The sequence below is a fragment of the Capricornis sumatraensis genome, chromosome 3 (assembly GCF_032405125.1).
Source record: "Capricornis sumatraensis isolate serow.1 chromosome 3, serow.2, whole genome shotgun sequence".
Taxonomy (NCBI): domain Eukaryota; kingdom Metazoa; phylum Chordata; class Mammalia; order Artiodactyla; family Bovidae; genus Capricornis; species Capricornis sumatraensis.
The window spans coordinates 68,088,073-68,101,807 of record NC_091071.1 but is presented as its reverse complement, the minus strand read 5'-3'; the positions used below and the strand labels follow the sequence as shown (position 1 = coordinate 68,101,807).

Genomic DNA, 13,735 nt, shown 5'->3' with positions numbered 1-13,735 from the left:
CTCCGTTTAAAAAAATACATCCTCCCTTGTTGATTAAAGGATTTCGTGGCTGGATCTCCTGATATAATGCCTAATAGCCCCCACCCTGCCAAATAATTTATCTTTGACATTGAAACTATATGGACGTTCTACTGCTGATTTATTTCCTGTTCAGATGTTATGGGAGGTTGTTTGCTTGTTGGTGTTTTAGGGGTTTGTTTTCTCTTATTTTTAGCTGCATTTCCAAAGTACATTCCAGTGTACAGTTGGGAGATATGCAGCATTCCAGAAATAGGCAGGGGAATCCAGTACCAGGCTGAAATTTTGCAACAAGTAACCCATATATGGATAACCTAGTTTATTGTCACTTCCCCTTGCCCTGAGCTGCCCTGGGATTTACATGTTCGCTTTCATTCCCCGTGGAGCAAGGCTGAAGTTCCCAGCCTGCTGGAGCTACTCTCCAAGAAGTTTAGTCTCATGTATGGAAAAAAAGAAGAATGTTTTAGTAACTACTTCAATTGTGATTTTTCTGTTGCCTTCCTGTGTGATTTTGATGAGGTACATGATCCTTTTTTTTTTTTTTTTTTTTTTACCATATGGGTTATGAGTTGAGTCAGTATGGTTCTCTGGGATCTCAAAAAATCTTTAGATATGTAAAAAATTATATATCAATGATTTGCCCACTTTTGAAAAATTAATGATGGTTTTATTTCTTGTCCAGGTATACTGTGATGTCAGGAACACCTGAAAAAATTTTAGAGCATTTTCTAGAAACGATACGCCTTGAGCCAGCTTTAAATGAAGCAACAGGTAAACACCTAGAAGAGTTACATCCATTAAATCTGAGCCGAGCACTATAAAAAAAAAAAAACAATAAATTCTGAATTCATTCTCAGTACTGTATCAACAGCAGTTTTAGAAATGGGTCATATGTGAGATCATTAGAAGAGCATCCTGCAAACCCTACTTTGCCTGCTCATCCTGGCTGTGCTTTGAGGATGGCCCAGTCTCATTCTTACATGTAAGGGGTAGCCTTCCAATGGCATTTCTTAAGTTATCATTTAAATCCCATCTTCCATAGGTAACCATTTGGTTATAATTTAAATTCTGTCTACTTCCATAAAGGATTAGAAGCTGCCTTCATAAAAGTCACAACCTTGCTCCAACTGGGAGTAAAGTGGTTTTTTCTGAGATTCTTGGACTGCCACAGAGTGAAACTGTACACATATTAGTTTCCAGGACCGCTGTGACAGAGTAACACTATCTGGGGTGGCTTGAATGTCTCTCAGTCCAAGAGGCTAGAAGTCTAAGATCCAGGTGCCGGCAGTATTGGTTCCTTCCAAGGGCTGTAGGGGAGAGTCTGAGATCTCTCGCCTGACTTCTGGCTGAGGGGTGGGTTGATGGCACTCTTTGGCACCCCTGGGCTTGTAGAGGGATCGCTCATCCTCACCTTCACATGGTATTTTCCGTGTGTCACTTCACATCATCTTCTCTCCATGCATGTGTCTCTGTCCAAATTTCCTCTTTTTATAAGGACACCAATCATCTTGGATTAGGTTCCATATTCATTATCTTAACCAATTACAAATAAGGTCACATTCTGAGGTCCTGGGGATTTGGACTTCAGCATATCTTATGGGGAGGAAAAAAAATCAACTAATAATACCAGTGTTCAATGAACTAGCCATGTTAACTATTACACAGAGATTTGATGGTGAATGAGATAAATCTCACCAGTGAACTGTTACTATTAGAGCTTGATATCCTTCTCTACTTTATCATCTTATGTGTGGCTTTGGATCAGCCCACATTCAGCTCTTTAAAAAAAAAATAATTTGCTACTGTCCTGTCTCTCAGAATCATAGGCTAATATTTTAAGTGGATTGAGTTCCATAGAAGATTTCTCACTAAAAGTTCAAATATTTGTCCAAAACTCTTAGTGGTGGTTCAAAATCTGTTTCTGTCATCTTTGCACTATATTCAAGGTAAAGTTAGCATTATTGTTGTTGTTATTATTATTCCTTCTAAAAGTATTTACCGCTGACTACCTTCTTATTTTATCTTCTCATTCTAGTTTCTTATTTTGTATAAATAGACTCTCTGAGGTTTTTAATGTAGTGAATTAATTGGGGTGTAGCAGATAGAAAAGTCAGGATCTGTTTCCAGAGCACTTATTTTCAGTTCAATATTTGTTGAGGATCTTCTTGGGCTGGCACTAAGCTGGATGCTATGGACAAAGCAATGTGAATAAGAAAGCACCCTCCTGTCCCCAGAAAGTGCATAACCTCCTGGAGGACAAAAAGGAATATGCAAACAACTTGATCAAAAGTCTGAGAGGAACCAGGCAGAGAGTCACAGAGGAAATAGCTTTGAAATGTCCCTGAAGGAAGGCTGGTAATCAGTGACTACAGACTGGAGATGGAAGCCTTCATCCTAAGGGGCAACATGAGTGCTGACCCAGAAACAGACAAGAAGGACCAGATGCTCTGGCTGTGCTAGACTCTCATGAACACCAAACTGTCGGAAAGAAGATAGGGCCTAGGAATTAGGGTCCAGATCGTCAAGTATGTTAGATGTGAAGCTAAGCATGAGGAAGCGGTTGAAGATGTCTGAGCAAAGAGAATGTGGTAAGATCTTTTCTTGAAAAAGGAAATCCTGAAGGGATCAGTTACAAGGGGATAGCTTGCTTCCAAGAAGCAAACATAACCTCAAATAAATCATATTTCTAGGACCTGTGGTCAGGAAAAATACAGCAGATTTTTCCCCTCTGATTAACTGTAGCCCAGAATGTGTGATTGCATAATACAAAAAAACCAGCATCTTCTCTAAAGTGATTTTGACCAAAAAGGAACATGCTAGTGCATTAGAGACGATGGTATCTAAGAAAAGATCTGTAAGACTTTTACTACCCGTGAAGAACAAACATATTCTTCCTTTTAAAGTCACTTCTGAAAGGGGAGGGGACTAGATGATTGCTTCTTAAAAACTTGAAGCCCAGAAATCAGTGCATGGCATGGCTGTCGCGTAGGCTGCGGCTCCTGACCATTCCATTTTTGATATTAGAACTAAGTTCCCATCACATTTTAATACTGAACTTTATTTCCTGTAGTTTTTTTCTCATTTTGTTTTTAAGTATACTGGTATTGTGTGGCATGACAGAGATATTAACTCAAGCTAAGGTGGTAATCAGATTGCAATATATACGGGTATCAGATCAATACATTGTGTAGTTTAAACTTACGTAATGCTGTATGACAATTATCAGGTTTTTTTTTTAATGAGTGTAATGATTAAACCTTTAGTCGCTGATTCCAACTTTGATAATTTTGTTAATTTAAAACACAGACACTGGAAATTCAGTATATATAGTTAAAATTTTTGCACTTTTCACCGTTTTCTAGTTGAAAAATTATGTGAGTTTCACAGATCTCAGCCATGGCGGTTCATTTTTCAATTGAAAACCCCCATAGCATCTTGAATTCCAAAACTTTAACACGTGTATTCTTAAGGCTTTTAGATCTGCCTTTATGTGCTTTCCCCTTAAGGTTGCTTGGATAATACTGTCTTTGCAATGAAGAACCAGCATCAGATTCAAAATGAAGCATATTTGAGGGGACTTGCCTTATTTCTTTTGCCATCTCCCTGCTTACCTATCTATAAAACAGCTTCATGTATAAGACATATACCACTTTAATCTACTAGAGAGCTTTTGTTTTGCTTCAGTTATTGCTCACAGGTTTTTTCTTTTCTTTTTTTATTTTTGGCTGCTTTTGTTTCCCTCACCAGTTCTCTGCTCTTACCATGTCCTTTTTCCATAATTCTATCACCCTTTCACCTTTTATTGCTCCTTCTAGAAATAGAAGGTAGAAAATAAATAAAGAAAATAGACATTGACAAAACACAGATGGTGTGAAATAGACAAAGAAGTGACCATATCTTAATTCTGCATACATGGCACTGCTCATGTGTGGTTTTTTAATTATATGTGTATTTTTTTTCATTTATTGTAGCTAAGGTGACCAGCGCCATTATTACAAGTCTGTCTCTTTTTAAACTTACTGTACTTTTTGTCCACTGTCCTAAGGAAATTGAGTTTTGATCTCAAGCTCTGTTCACCTTTTTATTTTCATATGCCATGCTTCTTCATGTAGTAAAACCACAATACCCCAAGCCAACATATAACCATTGGCCAAGAACAAATGAATAGATACTCTTGCTTTCCTCAACATTTCTACAAGAATGTAATTTCTTTTTCTGCTTTGTTTTCCTCCCCTGCAGATTCTGTTTTAAATGACTTTGTTATGATGCACTGTGTTTTTATGCCAAATACCCAGCTTTGCCCAGCTCTGGTGGCCCAATATCCTTTTGTTGTGAAAAGTCTGTTCCCTTGACGACACCCCCCCCTCCCATGTATAAGGCCATTATTTCATCCCATGCTCTCAAGGTAAGTCATGACTGAGGCAGAATTATGCTTTCTGCACTTGTCAAACTCTGAAACATCAGCAGTTTCCCTGCCTAACCACCCCCCCTCACACACACACACACAGACAGACTTCTGATCTCTCCTCAGCATGGTTTTCATGTGCCATGTTTCAGGATTTTCTCCTTATTACCTGTGTAGAGAAACATGAGCCAATTTACCTAAGGAAGCTGATGCTGATGAGAAATATACACACCTGGGAGGTAGACTACCGAAGGTGATGGCGAAGAATATTATTAGGGAGTATTATTAGGGATCACATCCTAGGCTTGGAGACAGACTTTACGCCTGGCAGGATGGACCGTGATTTGTTTGTGTCCCTCTAAGCTGTAGTTTAATCAGACTGCGGACCTGCTGAGATATATACAAGGTATCATTGTGGGGCCACTTTTCTTTCACATTCATCCTAGTCAACCCTATCCTCTAGATACTGATATTTATCCCTTTATGGCTGTTTTTATTATTATCCCATTGACTTCTGTCAAGGATACAAAACTTGAAATTCTAATGGTGGTTCCTCTAGGTAACTTGCTCTTGAGCTTATTTGGGGGGCAGCATTTCAGTGGTCTCTTGAGTTGACCAGCTGGTGTACAGTGTCTGGCAGAGGGAACATTCAGAAGACAGAAGCTGAATAAAAGAAGTGAATATCATTAATGAGTGGAACCCTCAACTTTGGGGGAATGTGAAAGTGTATTTTCCAATTCTGCTTTATTTTTAAAGCAGCAAAAATGCAGGCCCCCAAACACTTTGGCCTTTTTGAGCAGCTAAGTATATGGAAGGAGAATAGCTTTCTTTTTTTTCTAAGCAATCCAATCAATGTTGGCATGTTTTCCTTTTTCAGAATTATAATTGCCCTACCTGATTCTCATTTCCTTGTTCATAATTCTCTTTGAAGTCAACAGAAGGTGTGAGAATAGGAGATTGGAGTTGAATATGCTATTCAGAGGATGCTGCAAGAGTGAGATTTGGGTGTTTATTTGCCTGGAAACTATCCTTCCAAGTAATGACAGTTTAATGAGACTTAAATATATTATAAACTCTTTCTGGCTCATATTCAGTTTTTCTCAAGTAAAATTAACACATTCAGGATCTTTCTGTGCTCTTTTAGCTCATACATGGTAATCATTATTAGACCTTTGAGATTTTTGGAAGGAAAAATTAAAACCACCATTGAGTGTAGACTTTTTTTCTCCCCAACAGTTAGCATGTTGATAAGCTTAAGGCAAACAAAACCAAACGAAGGATGAGAGAAGGTAATGGGCCAAGTTATATCATCTTGACAGCTCAGAGCCCCAAATACTAAGCTGATAGTCTTTTTGCAGATTTTTATTTCTTCACTTGTTAGTTTGTTCTCCTTCAGAATTGATTGAGAACATTCACAGCATTGACCTCTGTGTTGAAAGTAGATCATAGAGGGAAAGTCTGCGCCATGCCTAGGTGTGGAGGGGGCGGGGGGGGTAACGATGTGGAGTGGGGGCGAAGGCAGGAAAAGTGGACAGTAGGCTCAAGGGAGGCCTGTGATGTCCAGTTCTAACTTTTCTCAGAGATGGAGGGAGTCAGGATGGTTGGGTACCATCTGCACTACCTAGCGTCCTCAGACCACCCCCTTCACACCCTGCCACATGAGAACTCAGATTCTCTTAACTGTTCTATTTTGAAACAACTCTTTACATGCTAGACACCACTGACCCATATTATACCTCTTTATCCTTATAGGAGTTTATTGGGTTAGTGTCAGTTTTATTTAAAAGTGAGAATTCTGAGCTTCAAAAACAAACATGTCCAAGGCAAGTGGCAGAACTAGGATTTATCCAGGTGTTAGGATTCCAAGCCTGGGGTGTGGCACTTTTTTCCTTCACAACTTAACTCTTTCAAAAGCTTATCCTTTAGAGTTTCAAAACATTTCTTGGAAATTTATTGCATGATACATGTTTATTTGTGCTTCAGTTGGCTAAAATAAAAGTGGGCCTAATTTGCTGAAACCAAATAAAGTGTCTGATAGAACTTTTTTTTATATAGTGATGGATATGTTCTGTATCTGTGCAGCTCAGTAGCCACTAGCCTTGAAACTGGGTTCTATGACTAAGGAACTGTATTGTTAATTTTATTTAATTTCAATTAATTTAAATGTAAATAGCCACATGTAACTAGTGGGTGCCATATAGGACAGCTTAAGTCCGGTCCTTAGATACTGGGAATAAAACAAGAATTACTGTCCTGTAATGCCTGGGAGGCCAGGAAGGCATCCTGCTGCAGGCAGGCAAATGGAAAGGGCTGTATCTTTGAAGATCATGTGTGTTAAGTGTGTTTAAACCATGTTAAGGACTCAATTTCTAGTGTGTTTGGCTCCAGAGAGATGCTATATAGCTTCCTTACATAAGCTTCTTTTTCAATCATAAGTAACATGAACAAACTGTAACTGACTTAAGCAATAAGGATGGGGTAACTCAGGGAATGGAAGGAATCCTTAGAGCCCAGGCCTTAGAAAGGAGCTTTGCAGGCGGCAGCGAAGGAACAGCTGCTAGACTAAAGTGAAAGTGAAAGTTGCTCAGTCAAGTCCGACTCTTTGTGACCCCATGGACAGAGGAATCTGGTGGCTAAAGTCCGTGGAATTCTCCAGGCAAGAATACTGAAGTGGGTAGCTGTTTTCTCCTCTGGGGGATCTTCCCAACCCAGGGATTGAACCCAGGTCTCACACATTGCAGGCAGATGCTTTACCAGCTGAGCTACCAGGGAAGCCCAAGAATACTGGAGTGGGTAGCCTATCCCTTCTCTAGGGGATCTTCCCAACCCAGGAATCAAACGGGGTCTCCTGCACTGCAGGCGGATTCTTTACCAGCTCAGCTTCCTGGGCCGTTGCCTCATTCCCACATCCCTGGGAGTAGCTTGGGTGACTGGTGGGTGACGTCTTGGTCAAAGGAAGGCAAAGCACTTCACTGAATAGTTTTTCAGAGACTGCCTATAAAGAAAAATAGAGAAAGTGGAGAAATAGAAGATGAACAGTCAGGGAAAAAAAAAAAAAAAACCACTTATAAACTGTTTAGCACCATGTCCTCGTGTGACAGGGAGCTAGAATGTAAAACTGAACAAGTGGGCTAATACCCATGTTGTTATGGGATTTAGGGATAGTAAAATACTTAACTGCGTTCCATTAAAGCACTTAAATTAAGTGCGTTGATTTGGCTGTGTGTGTTTAAAGTACTTATTAATATGTGTGACTTTTCATAGCAGCACTATGAAGAAGTCAGTATTTTCACTGCTCTTTTTCCAAATCAATAAACTAGGATAATGAAAAATTATGATTTGCTCAGAGAAAGGTAATTACTAGTACAGAAAAGACTTGAGCTCTGAGCCACTGGCGTCTTTCTGTCCTTAATCCACATTGTGCGTCTCCTCCAATTTTGCTTTTAGCATAGGAGATGATGGTAGAACTCTGTTTAACATTAATATTTCAGGCCTTTTATGTGCTAATGAGAGAGATTCTATTCATTAGATATGCTTGGGACATGATTTGGCCTGATGAATACAAGTGCTTTATAATGAGTTTCTTAAATTATATTTGTTCAATTTCTGTACTTTTCATCTCTAGTTTCTTTAATCTTTTTAAAATCTGCACTTAAAATACAGTTCAATTTTCTGGTTGTCTTTAAAAAGAATATTAACCCCCCGCCCCTTATAACCTTACCAGGTATTACTATGGTTAACATTTTGATATGTAGCCTTTCAGTCTTTTTTCTATATGTTTAGATATATGCTTTGAAATATAAGAATGGGTCATACTCTAAATAATTATGTATGTTTTGTTACTAAACAAACAGAGCCATTTTTCTGCTATTAATTTTTTCATATCATTTCTCTAAATGTAAATGGCTTGGTCATCGTTAAAAATAGAACATTCTTACTGTGAAAAATTCAATTTACAGAAAAAGAGAACAAAGTTCACCTGGTGTCTCATTGTTGAATTATGAAAAATCTTTCAGAAAGTATATACATGTATAATTTTGTGTATGTGAGATCATGTTATACATGCTTTTTAAAAATATGTGTTCTTTCATCTACCAGTATATGCTGTAGATCTTTTGAAATCAATATATGCAAATAAAACTCCATCATTTTGTTCAGATAATTCCACAAATATTTACTGAACACTAAGTTTTAGCTAAAACTGCCTTACACAGAGTAAATACAATAGGTTTCCTTATTGAAAAGGCAGAGTATCCATCTCTTATTTCTTTGTGAATATGATCTGGGGGTGTTCTCTTTATAAGCTGACTTGGATTCTCTAAGAGGAACACTAACCAAAATTTGTAAACCAAGACTTACAAAAGGGCATCAGATTCTTAACGCCATGTTTTTAGGAATATTCTTTGCATTTCTAAGGAAGATTGTCAGCTTAAATTCTGTTGGAGCCAAATTTTATCATTTTAGTCCCTTACTTGGTTTCTGAAAAAATGTTTGATCTATGTGTCACTATGAGAGCAATTTACTCCTGCAAGTATGCAATTTGAGAGTTTTTTTCAAATAAGAAGCCTTCGTTTGATGATGCTATGAACACAGTATCCTCTTTCAAAGAAAATGACTTTGAAAGATTATCAGATGTTCTACAAAATATTTTATATGTATCTTTCTCAGCCTCATATTAACCCTGGGAGATGTGTACTCTTTTTACATTAAGGAAGTGAGACTGAGCAGATAAGTAATGTGCACCAAGTTACCTACTAGTAAGGGTTGTAGATCATGACAAACTGTGCAAAACTCTCAGAGAGATGGGAATACCAGACCATCTTACCTGTCTCCTGAGAAACCTGTATGTGGGTCAAGAAGCAACAGTTAGAACCCTGTATGGAACAACTGATTGGTTCATGGTCAGGAAAGAAGTACAGCAGGGCTATCTGCTGTCACCCTTTTGGTTTAAAGTGTATGCTGAGCACATCATGAGAAATGCCAGGCTGGATGAGGTATAAGCCAGAATCAAGATTGGCAGGGGAAACATCAACAACCTCAGATATGTGGATGACACCACTCTAATGACAGAAAGTGTAGAGGCACTAAAGAGCCTCTTGATGAGGGTGAAGGAGGCGAGTGAAAGAGCCGGCTTAAGACTAAAAAAAAAAACCCAAGACCATGGCATCCGGCCCTATTACTGCATGGCAAATGGAAGGGGTAAGGTGGAAGCAGTGGTAGATTTCCTCTTCTCAGGCTCCAAAATCACTGCAAATGGTGACTGCAACCATGAAATCAGAAGACAATTGCTTCTTGGCAGGAGAGCGATGACAAATCTAGACAGTGTGTTGAAAGGCAGAGACATTACTCTGCTGACAAAGGTCCATATAGTCAAGGCTATGGTCTTCCCCGTGGTTGCATATGATTGTGAGAGCTGGACCAGAAAGAAGGCAGAACACCAAAGAATTTATGCCTTTGAACTGTGGTGCTGGAGAAGACTCCTGAAAGTCCCTTAAGACAGCAAGGAGATCAAACCAGTCAATCTTAAGGGAAATCAACCCTGAATACTCACTGGAAGGACTGATGCTGAAGTTGAAACTCCAGTATTTTGGTCATCTGATGTGAACAGATGACTCAACGGAAAAACCCCTGATGCTGGGAAAGATCGAGGGCAGAAGGAGAAGAGGGCGTCAGAGGATGAGAGGGCTGAACGGCATCACCGATGCAATGAACATGAACTTGGGCAAACTCCAAGAGATGGTGAGGGACAGGGAGGCCTGGCATGCTGCAGTCCATGGGGTTGCAAAGAGTAGGATACAACTGGGCGACTGAACAACAACAAAAACAAGGGTTGGGACAGTATTTGAACCTAAGCAATGTGTTGCATTAGACCAAGTCCTAACTGCTCTGCTACGAGTACAAGCCCCCGAAATGGCACCCCACTCCAATATTCTTGCCTGGAGAATCCCATGGACGGAGGAGCCTGGTGGGCTGCAGTCCATGGGGTCGCAAAGAGTCGGACATGACTGAGCGACTTCACTTTCACTACCTAAAACTAAAACTAACCAAGAACTAGAGACTTCTAAAAACAGAGAATTCTGAAAATCAGTGAGAAAAAAAAATTCTGAGCAAGAAAATAAGTAGGAAGAGCTTCTGTGAGCTCCAAGTTAACAGGTACACACAAACAGAGGAGCAGCTGTGTTAATCACAGAGATCAACCCAGGAATGCCAGGTCTTGTGAAGAATTCCAAAACCACCCATTTCAAGATTCTGAATTATTTCCAGAGGTAGAGCGGTCATAATATTGATGATTGCTCACCTTTAACTGAGCAGCTGGTGTGTCTGAGATATGCTCTACATGGTTCACAGTATTGCCTCATCTCCTCCTCAACAGCTATCCTAGGAAGTTTACTGATGGAGAGACTGGTCTCATAGAAAAGTGGGGAAGCTGCAAGATGAACCCAGGTGGTCTAATTCCAGAACTTGAGTTCCCAAGCATATGTTGCATCTAGGAAGGAACAGATTTAGTGCTCAGGATGGGGGAGGGGAGGTGCTTCAAAAGGCAAGCTGGGTGGTAAAGGGGCCCATAATACAGTGGGGAAAACAAGCGTTCTGAAGTCAGGAGACATGTGTTTAAAACCTATATCCTATAAGCTATATTATTTGCAATTATCTTTAACCTCCCTGAACCCTGCCTGTATAATAGGGGTAATTATACCTGCCCTACCCTCCTCACCAGGTTGTGAAGATCAAATAAGGCTATGTGTGTGAAAGTACATTATAAACCTTAAAGCCCCTTATAAATATTGCCCCTCTAAAAACAAATGATTGTACACCACGAGACGAATATAGCATAAGGTAAAGAATATAGCAAAGTTGAGTCAGTGGGCAGATGACCCCCAAAGTTTGTTTTCAGCTTCAAGCAGAGATCTTGCATGCAAAGCAGGGTTTTAAAACACAACAACATTGAAGAGTATCAGTTTGAATGTTGATAAGTGTTTTATAAATAGCTGCATAATTAGCATGTACTTACTGCAAAAAGTATACATAATATTTCATTCCCTGTTGTAGGCTGTAATGAATCTGCTGCCTCTACATCCTAGGAGGTTTTCACTTACTTTCCCCATGATAATTTTAATACGTGGAACCATTATTAGCTGAATTAAGAATAAGTAAATGAGCAGTAAAAAAAAAAATACAGAAAAATTACAGGTGCCTGTGGTGAGTAAGATAATAACTAGGTAAAAATATATGAAATAATTATAGTGTTTGAACAGCAGAGCCGGCATGAGGAAAATGACTCAATGGAATATTAAACCTGCTGTTGGCGGGGTAGAAAGGCTCTGTGGCCTTTACCTCTTCTGAGTCCCAGCCCAGATACCTTGTTGAAAGCAGATCCAGTTTGTCCTCATCCATGATTTTGTGATGTCAAAGGAGTTGGTCTGATTCAATGAAGATTTAGTCATTCTAAAAGCCTGTGGGCCTGTAGACTAAGTACCCAATAAGTGAAATATTCTATTTAAAAAATATGCCAGAAGTTGGTATTTGTTGTAGACGTAACCTGGTGACATTGAATATAAAGTTATTTAGAATATATCTATGATTTGTATATAATATCTCAACAAAATGGAATTAAAGGTAATTTAGATAGTTTTAAAGAGCTTCCCTTTAAAGAGCTTCCCTTATGGCTCAGTTGGTAAAGAATCCACCTGCAGTGCAGGATACCTGGGTTCAATTCCTGGGTCGGGAAGATTCCTGGAGAAGAGAAAGGCTACCCACTCTAGTATTCTGGCCTGGAGAATTCCATGAACTGTATAGTCCATGGGGTCGCAAAGAGTCAGACACAACTGAGTGACTTTCACTTGGGCTTCCGTCATAGCTCAGTTGGTAAAGAATCTGCCTCCAATGCAAGAGACCTTGATTCAATTCCTGGATTGGGAAGATCCGCTGGAGAAGGGTATAGGCTACCTAGCCCTTGCAGCTCATCTGGTAAAAATCCACCTGCAATGTGAGAGACCTGGGTTCAGTCCCTGGGTTGGGAAGATCCCCTGGAGAAAGGAAAGTCTACCCATTTCAGTATTCTGGCTTGGAGAATTCCATGGACTGTATAGTCCATGGGGTCACAAAGAATCAGATACAACTGAGCAACTTTCACTTTAAAGAGCTGCGGATTGGGGTGGACGGGGGCGGGGAGAAGTATGAAGAAAATAGTATTATATGTAGTACTCCAAACAGTGTCATTGAATAGTTTAAGGTAAACATTCGAGGCTTTTTATGTTTCATGTGCCCAGTCCTTTATTAGGAAATGCAGAGATTCACAATGAGTTTAAGACATGGTTCCTGCTCTTAAGGATTCTGTTTTTCGTATTTGTTTTCATTTTTTTCTTTTTGAAGTATAGTTAATTTAAATATTGTTTTAGTTTCAAGTGTAGAGCAAAGTGATTCATATATATATATGAATATGTATATGAATACATATATATGTATGTGTGTATATATATGAATATATTCATATATATGAATCACTTTGCTCTACACTTGAAACTAAAACAATATTTAAATATATATATATATACTTCCCTGGTAGTTCAGCTGGTAATGAATCTGCCTGCAGTGCAAGAGACTGCTGCTCAATTCTTGGGTCAGGAAGATCCCCTGGAGAAGGGATAGGCTACCCACTCCAGTATTCTTGGGCTTCCCTGGTGGCTCAGATGGTAAAGAATATAGCTTCAATGTGGCATGGCAGAACTCCATGGGCAGAGGAGCCAGATGGCCTGCAGTCCATAGGATCGCAAAGAGACACGACTGAAGCAACTTAGCACAGCATGTTTTATATACATATATTCTTTTTCAGATACTTTTCCATTATAGGTTATTAGTAGTTGTTGAATATACTTCCCTGTGCTACACAGTAGGTCTTATTTTATACACACACACACACACACACACATATATATTGGGCTTCCCTGGTGGCTCAGAGGGTAAAGAATCTGTCTGCAATGTGGGAGACCCAGGTTTGATCCCTGGGTCAGGAAGGTCCCTTGGAGAAGGAATGGCAGCCCACTCCAGTATTCTTGCCTGGAGAGCTCCATAGACAGAGGAGCCTGGTGAACTACAGTCCATGGGGTCACAAAGAGTCGGACATGACTCAGCAACCAACACACACACACACTACATATACACACACACACATATTAATCCCAAACTCCTAATTTATCTCTCCCCATTCCTCTATCCCCTTTGGTAACCATAAGATTGTTTGCTATGTCTGTGGGTCTATTTCAATTTTGTATGTAAATCATTTGTATCTATTTTTTAGATTCCACATGTAAG

General features: G+C 39.4%; 1 protein-coding gene across 8 annotated transcripts in view; it reads left to right on the top strand.

The window, feature by feature from the left end:
- The window catches only part of RAPGEF4 (Rap guanine nucleotide exchange factor 4), a 143,465-nt gene that overhangs the window by 86,697 nt on the left and 43,033 nt on the right, over positions 1-13,735 (top strand). For all 8 annotated transcript variants that reach the window (XM_068967887.1, XM_068967885.1, XM_068967886.1 and 5 more), the window contains 2 exons: positions 701-789; positions 4,258-4,336. In XM_068967887.1, the coding sequence (XP_068823988.1) occupies positions 701-789; positions 4,258-4,336 (168 nt within the window). The remainder of the gene's footprint in view (positions 1-700; positions 790-4,257; positions 4,337-13,735) is intronic.